General features: G+C 41.1%; 1 protein-coding gene across 1 annotated transcript; it reads right to left on the bottom strand.

Moving 5' to 3' along the window:
• Positions 1–4,225: 4,225 nt before the first annotated feature.
• Positions 4,226–6,069, bottom strand: LOC104599616 (cyanidin 3-O-galactoside 2''-O-xylosyltransferase FGGT1-like). Its single transcript, XM_010262228.3, has one exon. The coding sequence runs from the start codon at positions 5,840–5,842 to the stop codon at positions 4,424–4,426; it is 1,419 nt and encodes a 472-aa protein (XP_010260530.2). The 5' UTR covers positions 5,843–6,069; the 3' UTR covers positions 4,226–4,423.
• Positions 6,070–8,667: the final 2,598 nt, after the last annotated feature.

The raw sequence follows: 8,667 nt of genomic DNA, 5'->3' as shown, positions 1-8,667 counted from the left end.
GGGGGATTCATGTGGTGGGGATAAATCAGGGTAAACGTGAGGTCCATTTATCTTATTACAGAGCAGGCATCCCCTCTTTTGGAGAGGAGAGGGATGGGTTTGATGTGATTTCACATCTTCTCTGTTTATGGGGGATTCATGTGGAAGTAAGGTTTTTAAAACTGGACCATCATTTTGGGTCTGGTTTTTAGGTTGAATGGTCTGATTGGCCAATTTGAACGGATGGCCTGTTCTAACCTTAATTTTAAAAAAATTAAGGTTTTTAAAACTGCACATGAGTTTCATTAACCTTAATTTAAAAAAAAAATAAAATTACACAAATTTGACCCTGCATCTCCTCTTTCTGAGGGATCGGATTTGCACTTTCAAAAAAGAAGGATCAGATTTGCGCCCCACATGCATCCCATACTTATCATGGGGAGATGTGCCCAATACACGACTGAGATGGGCTGTGGGGGGCATTGTTGCGAGTTCAGCCACCTCAACCCAACATTCGAATATTATCATAACACAAGGTGTGGCTTGTCATCCACCAATGAAAATGACAAATATGTGCTTCATGGAAGGGAGTGGAGCTAAAATTTTTCACTATAATTGACCATCTAGCTTTGGCGTTGGCATGGATGTTGATCAGTGTTCCATTGATCCGGCCGATTGAATCATTTGAACCTTCACTCAGTCACGATTCTGGGTTCAATTTAGTCAAAACCCATTAGGTAGCCAAAACCATTGACTTGGTCAAGAACCATTCAATCCGGCCAATTTAAGTGTTCATTCATTTGACTTGATCACCGGGTCATTGATTGTACATTTATTGCATGCAAATTTTCTGAGGCCATAATTTTGCATTTCAATGTTCGATTGGAGTGATCGTTTTTTTTTTTGTTAATTTTTCGATATCTATGCATTGCAAGACACCATTTTTTGTCCTCAAATTGTAATTTTTAATATTTTTTATAAATTAAAAATGAAAAATTAAATTAAAAAAAATATTAAATAAAAAAATGCATATCACATATCTAAAACATAATTATACATTATTTATTAATAAAATATATATTTATATACAATATGCACAGCGCAATTGTATATAAAATATACATTATTTTATGTACAATTATTTATTAATAATTATGCACAGCATAATTATACATTATTTATTAATAAAATAAACAAAATTTATACTATATATATATATATTTGTACTCTTTTCAAACTGAACCTAAGAAATTTAATTTATATAAAAGAGGGGACTGATCAGATGGTTATATATAACATTACTCATAATTTCTAAGAAAAATTACACTTTTCTCCATTTCTCTTTGATACATACAGCCTGAATCTTCCATCCAAGAAACACATACACGTGGCATTCGGGGCAGTTCTGTCATTGTGCAGACCTTGGAGGGTAGTTTTAATATTTTGCTCTTTGACTTAATGAAGAATCATAATGGCAAGTATTATGACCTTGGTCGAGCCCCTTGATACATTAATGATAGTCGATAGAGTAAGGCTCGTTCATGTGGCCATTGTCTTAATGGCCTCGGCGTTAATGACACCCGATGTGCGAGTGAGAAGTCATTGGGAAGCCCATTATGTTCCCTCAAGAGGAACCTCACTTATAAATACGGATCACTGACCACGGTAAGTTCTCTCATGCACTCTAATTTTACTGTTGCACCTACTCTCCTCTCATTGCTCTCACTTTGGTACCTCGGCCAACTTGATCCAAAGAACGTGTTGATGTTCAGAATGGGCTGAGCATAATATTGTAACTTCGCTCCTAAGTTGCTGAGTAGCCTGAGGCTCGAGGTGGGCGAGGACTAGAAGGTCGGCCCCGCAAGGAATGGAGGAAGATGTTAGAGGCCTTGTGTTGGTATTCGAGGCGGAAACTCGACACTCAAGTTAGTAATAGGAGGGGTGTGAGGTGGATGAGGCTTGAGGTGAGAACACTCAAATGAAGCCACAAAGGAGAGTAGGTGGGAACACTCAAGTTCCAGTCCCTTACCTTGAGGGGGTTACTTCCTATTTACACTTGAGGCCGCTTGGAGATAGCCGAGTTCGGACGGTCTAGAGGTGGTCTATATGTGGGGAGCGCTTGCTTAAGTCTATATATGAATTTATTCAATTTACATACCATGTGTTCTTGACCTACAACTATGAAACCTTGTGGTTGCTACATATAGATATATTCAGTAAGATGTTCATTCAGGAATGCGGTTTTGACATCCATTTGCCAAATCTCGTAGTCATGGTATGCTGCTACAGCTAACAGGATCCTAATGGATTTATGCATGGCCACCGACGAAAAGGTTTCCTCATAATCGATGCCCTCTTTCTGAGTATACTCTTTCGCCACCAGACGAGCCTTGTAGGTTTCAACCTTACCATCGGGGCCCTTCTTCCTCTTATAGATCCATTTGAAACCAATTGCTTTTATCTCAGGGGGCGAATCTATTAGATTCCAAACTCCATTGGTCTCCATTGAATCCATCTCATCTCTCATGGCATCTACCCACTTCAAGAAATTTATGTCCAACATAGCTTCTGTATAAGTCATGGGATCCTCCTCACTGGTCGTAGCTTCCACCAGGTAACTATCTTGGTCATAGCTGAGACGAACCGGAGGCCTGAAAACCCGGGTAGATCTTCTAGGTTGGTCATTACCTAGAACTTGTGGGACATCTCCCACTGACCCTGAGCTCTCCTCATCAAGAACAACTTCGTGACGATGACTGTTTAGGATGTAATCATCCTCCAAGAAATGGGCATTTCGGCTACAGAACACCTTCTGTTCTCTCGAGTCATAGAATAGGTAACCCATAGAGCCTTTGGGTAGCCTACGAATAGGCAACGGCTGGTCTTGGATTCCAATTTGTCCGCACTCATTCTTTTAATGTGTGCTGGACAACCCCAAATCTTCAATTGTCTGACACTTGGTTTTTTTCCGGTCCAAAGTTCATATGGAGTATTCAGAACCAATTTGGTTGGAACCCAGTTTAGCACATATATCGCAGTCTCCAATGCGAAACCCCAAAAGGATGTGGGCAATTCTGAGTGCACGAGAAGTGACTGAATCATATCCAGTAAGGTCCTATTCCTCCTCTCTGAAATACCGTTTAATTGCGGTGTAGCAGGAGGAGCCAACTGTGATGGATTTAGAAGCCATCTTTCGAAACCATTTCAATTTGTGTTTCCGCAACAGAAAAGTCATTGTGTATTGGTCGATACGCTACCATATCGGCCGATACATGACCGAAACTTATCGATATGGCATCGATACACCTTCGGCACAACGAAAAGAAATGATAGCATTGATTTGGGACCATTCCCCATGCCAAGAACCCGAAGATACGATATGTATACATGATGAAATTTAAACCTTTGATGCTTCCAAATTTTTGGCCATTTTGGGCTTCCATGAGCTTTTTAGGTCATAGGTCTTTCTAACTTCCTATCTTTCATTATTATCAAATAGAGAAGGACTAGATTTTGGTCTTCCAAGCATTATAAAACCCCAAAAGACCACACAAAAAAGACTTGCCAAATGGTTTCTTATATTATATAATACATATATATGTATCATATATAATAAAATATGTTATAATATGTATAAACATAAATATTATATATAATATTAGATGTCATTTAATAATATTTATACCCGTGTTTTCAATCTGTTATTGACTGATTGGTTGAACCGTTCAAACCATCACCCAACTTTAATTTTGGGTCTAATTTTGTTAAAACCTGATATTTAGTCCAAAACTGTTGATTTTGTCAAAAACTGTTTGACCCAAATGATATTTCAAGTTCTATTGAAATAGTAGTTAACTTCTAAGAAATCTCTTCATCTCCATTTGAAAGGAATACAAATAGAAGCTCAAAACCTTATATTTGTACTTCTTTCAAACTGAAACTTCATATTGTAGTTGAGTACTACAAAATCTCTTTGTAAAGAAGTCAGACTACTAAATCAGATCGCATATCCGACATTATTAACATATTCGAATTGGAATATGCGTTTGTAAGATCCGATCAGATATTCATATGGGCTATTTGTTTTATAAGATCGAATTCAAATATAATCTATATTCGAATCCGATCTTTGCGTTAATAATGCTGCTTTATTCAACACTCTCTCTTTCATCTAAATTTGCACTCTTCTCCAACCGGAGAGCGTAAAGAAAACAGAAACAGAATAGAAACAAGACAAACAACCACAAACAAAACAACAGGACAAAACACAAATAAAAACAAGGCTACAAGTAAACTTAAAACAAAGGCCTCTACTATCAAACAAACATGTACCACACCACATAGGGAAGGCTCCAACAAACTGAAACTCAGCTTCTAAGTTTTAAACATGCATTACCAAGGATGTGAGCTGCACCATTTGAATCTCTTGGACACCCATTTAAATTTAATCTCTCCAACCCAATAAAACTCGTAGGTCATGGATGAAAGCATCAATATAGGAAGATTGCATGTTTTCATCTAACAAAAAGTCCCTCCACTTAACATGATTGGCCTTCACTTCTTTTCTGATCTGGTTCTCTCCGTCCATCACCAATCTTATGGCCTTGCACACGCTCTCTCTGCTGAACCATCCATCTTCTTCCCTTCTCTCAACCTCCACCGCAACCTTCAGACTTCTAGTTAATAGTTGGGTGTGCATGAACTGATCGCCGTAGTTTGGAATCAGTACTATCTGGCAAGAGCTCACTAAAGACTCCCACATGGAGCCATACCCACAGTGGCTCACAAAACACCCGACCGAGGGGTGACTCAGTATCTGCGTCTGTGGAACCCAACCCCCATGAACTACTCCTCTTCCTTGGACCCTCTCCTTGAACCCATCGGGCAATGCCTCCTCTATTGTTGATGCTCCGTGTGGTGGTTTCAGTGCTACCAAGAAGGGTAGTCCGGTCAGCTCAAACCCCAGCACCAGTTCCTGGAACTGGTCCTTTTGAAGTATGCATTCGCTTCCAAATGCACAATACACCACCGATCCCTCCTTGAAATTGCCGAGCCACTTGGACCAAGGCTCGTCCAATAATCTTGTGTTTGGTTGCTGATGATGAGCAGGTAGAATTAATGGCCCCGTCAATAAGACTGGCTTTCCGTACTGGGTAGCCATGTAGTCGCAGTAAGGCCCCTCGATCTCTCGACAAGTTCGAAAGCAGATGGCGTCGGAATCTCCAAACGAGGTCGTCAACATATCGTAGAATGTTAACCCATCACCCCTGTCTTGGAAGGCTAATAATGCATCGCGAGTCTCGTAGCGACGAATCTGAAATGGGGAAGATGATGGGTAGCCCATTGGAGGTTGCATCAGCTCTTCCTGGGTTAACTGTTTGACCCCCGCGCTGGGCGGCATACGTGCAGGTGATGCGAGGTAGGAGGACGCTGCAGAACTGACGACGCTGTAATGGATGGATTTGATGCCAAGATGTCGTGCCAGGGCTGGAAGCCAATAGGCGAGGTCATAAAAAACTAAATCAGGCTTAAGATCAAGTAGAAAAGCTTCAACATGGTCCTTGGTCAGGTCTAGGGTAGTCATGAGGAGGGGAACCATGGGGCTAGACACATCAGCAGTGGTCTCTGCGGTCGGCGGGAGGCCGTCCACGCGAGCGATAGGAATTGTGATGAAGCGGATGAGATGTGGGTAGCGGTTCAAGTGCTCCAACTTGGACTTTGTTTTGGGAGGCAAGAAGAAGGAGACTCGGTGGCCTTTCTCTGCTAACTGGTTGGAGAGGTGGAGGTAGGGGGTGATGTGGCCAATCGCAAACCAGGGGTACATAGTAACATGAAATATACGTCTACTGGGACTAGCCATCATCACTTCCGTTCCGGTAGCTTGTTGCTGAGACTGAAAGGAATCAGGTTGACAATGAAACCAAGAGAGATATATAGGAGAGTAGAAGAAAAATCCTCTATACCCGTGGTTTTATCCTTGGGCGTCTTTTGATTTGGAATCAGAGAGATTGACATGTGCCTTTAGCTTTGTGTTTGCTCTTGCTGCTCTTCCAGTTATCCATGTGCCATTTTTTTGGTTTCCACTGTACCTGTCGTCCTTTGGATGTCAGATATGTTTCAAGAAAGCAGGTGGCGGAGAGTTGTTAAAGAGAGGCAAAAATTTTCAAGGGAGCAACAGAGTACATTTCCCCATTTTCAATCAAAGCAAACAAAGCCTAAACTGGAGAATTTAATTAGATTGGAATAAATTAGGGGGATCTTACGTCAGCTCCCCTCACAAGTCGAAAATTCAATTAAGGATGTAGGGAACCCGATTCAATCCCACCCCCACCTAATAAATCTTAAATTTATTCCAACTCCCCCCACCATTTGAGATAAGTGAAACTTTCGATCCCATTATACTTCTTATATCTCAACGATAATCTTCTTCATTCGAATCGAATATAGCAGATACACCAGCGACCAACGGTAATCTTCTTCATTCAAATTAAATACAACAGCGGCCAACGGTAATCTTCTTCTTCATTCGAACCGAATACACCAATGGCATCCCCGTCGTCTTTTTGCTCACCTTCTTCTTCCTCATTTGAATTGAACGCAGCAGCGTTACCCCATTCGGCCTATGGTAATCTTCTTTTCTTCTTCATTCAATCCGAACAAACCAGCGACATCTCCATCGTCTTCTTGCTCACCCCAGGCGAAACATCTTCGATCGTAGACTTCTGAAGGGGAGCTAACCGAACCAGCAGTGTCTCCATCATCCTCGATTAGTCTTCTTCCTCATCCAAATGGAAGGCAACAATTTCAGTATTCTTCCTCATTCGAACTGAACGCAACATCTTATTGACTGAAGCTAAAATTTCGAAGCTACTACAACGTCTTCTTCTTCCTCATTCGAACTAAGAGCTCTATAGCATCTTACTCACCAAAGCTAAATTTCAAAGATCAAGCATTTTACCACAACGTCTTCTTCTTCGTCATTCGCACAAAGACCGCCTGTGTTTTCGGCACAACGCCTGTCTATCCGATTCATTCTGGTTTGGCCACCATGCATTTACTTTGTTAAATTTTTTCCCTAATTGGTTGCCGTAAGTACCTATATAAATGAATATTTGAATATTAATTAATCTAAATTAAGTATTTAATGTTGATTAAGATACGAATGTCATTATCGTGGGTTATTGAACATTTGTAGGTATGAATAGCCAACAGAGTGTCGGGAATGAATGTCCGAGTAGTTTGCAATATAATACTAAGTATTGTTATTGCAAATGAAAATGTATCCTCCGAATTTATACAACTCGGAATAACCCACAGAAGTTATTTTATAGTTGTCGATTAAAATCCAAGGTAATATTTTTAGTTTGATGATATTATTTGTCAATATCAATATAAAGCATGTATATTGCTAATGACATGTGTTGCACTTGTAGGAGTAGGTGTTTGATAGCCCAACAACTGAAAGTGATTCTATTGGTGGTTGCAAATTTTTTGAGTGGGCAATTCCTCGAGGTTGGTCCGATGATGTTACATCGGAAAATCGTCATGGTAATATTCTAGAACGCCTTGAAAAAGTGGAGAGATTAATTGATGTTTGCATAAGGCAGATTGAATCTATGAAATCAGTCCATGAGTTAGCTACTGAAGGGATGTCTATAGTTAAGCAACTTGTTTTTGTTATTATTCTCCCGACAATGGTGTTTTGGAAATAGTTCATCATTGATGGTGAATACGTAGGTTTTGTGTTTTTAATATTGCGTTGAAAAACTCCCCCTTTTGTTTCCATGTTGGTGAACTATTTTTGTATCTTATTGTAATTATTTTGACTTTTTAAATATCAATATATAAACATAAATTCCTTAGAAGATATTACTTTCTTGATAAAGAAGTATCTCTTAATTCATCTAACATACCTTCTGGCAAGAAGCAGAGAAGCTCAGGCCCACCGGGAAGTCCACCGGGTCCTCCGGGTGATTCGGCCAATTCCCAAAAATGATCCCGGAGGGGGGGGCACGGGAGTAGTTAGGCAGCAGAACCACCTCCATGGGGTGGGGGGAGGTCCCCTATAAGTTCCCAGATGAGGCGGATATGCCCCGATGGAACGGGGAAGGCCGATAGTGGGAAACAATGCTTTTGCAGAACCACTGTTCCGACAAGCTATCGGGCCGGTGGGCGATTGAAAGGTGTCGGGATGGTCGGTGGGTGAGTGGCAATAGGGGAGAGTGGGTTTGGTGGAAATCCCACCCCTCTGCACCCGTTAGATCGGCCTCTAGGCGATCCGGCCAATTCCTAGAAACGGTTTTGGAGGGGGGCCACGAGATTAGTCAAGCGGCGGAACCATCTCCACGGGGTGGGGGGAGGTCCCCTATAAGTACCCAAATGAGGCAAAGACGCCCTAGGCCAACGGGGAAGGCCGATAGTTACCGTCAGTATGGCGGCAACTAGAGGAGAACGTAGGGAGAAGATGGCACAGTCACACTGATGCTGTCTTCTCTCTATGTAAACTGAGATCTGATCTCTGGATGCTAGGATGGGTTGAATGATTCGCCCCCTCCTCCTTTTATAGCCTTAAAGAGAGCTCCTAATCTCATTAGGAATTTCCTAATCCAAATCTGTATTTGGATAAGGAGTTCTCTTTAAGAGATAAGGATAAGTCCTTATCTTATCTACAGATTAGATTAGCTCTCT

The sequence above is a fragment of the Nelumbo nucifera genome, chromosome 1 (assembly GCF_055504915.1).
Source record: "Nelumbo nucifera cultivar China Antique chromosome 1, China Antique-T2T, whole genome shotgun sequence".
NCBI classification, from domain to species: Eukaryota; Viridiplantae; Streptophyta; class Magnoliopsida; order Proteales; family Nelumbonaceae; genus Nelumbo; species Nelumbo nucifera.
Note: the sequence above shows the minus strand (reverse complement) of the source record. Positions and strands in the feature narration are given on the sequence as shown.

Bases quoted from the DNA above. Each gene is read 5' to 3' on its own strand.
- LOC104599616 (XM_010262228.3), bottom strand. From the start codon at position 5,842: ATGATGGCTAGTCCCAGTAGACGTATATTTCATGTTACTATGTACCCC.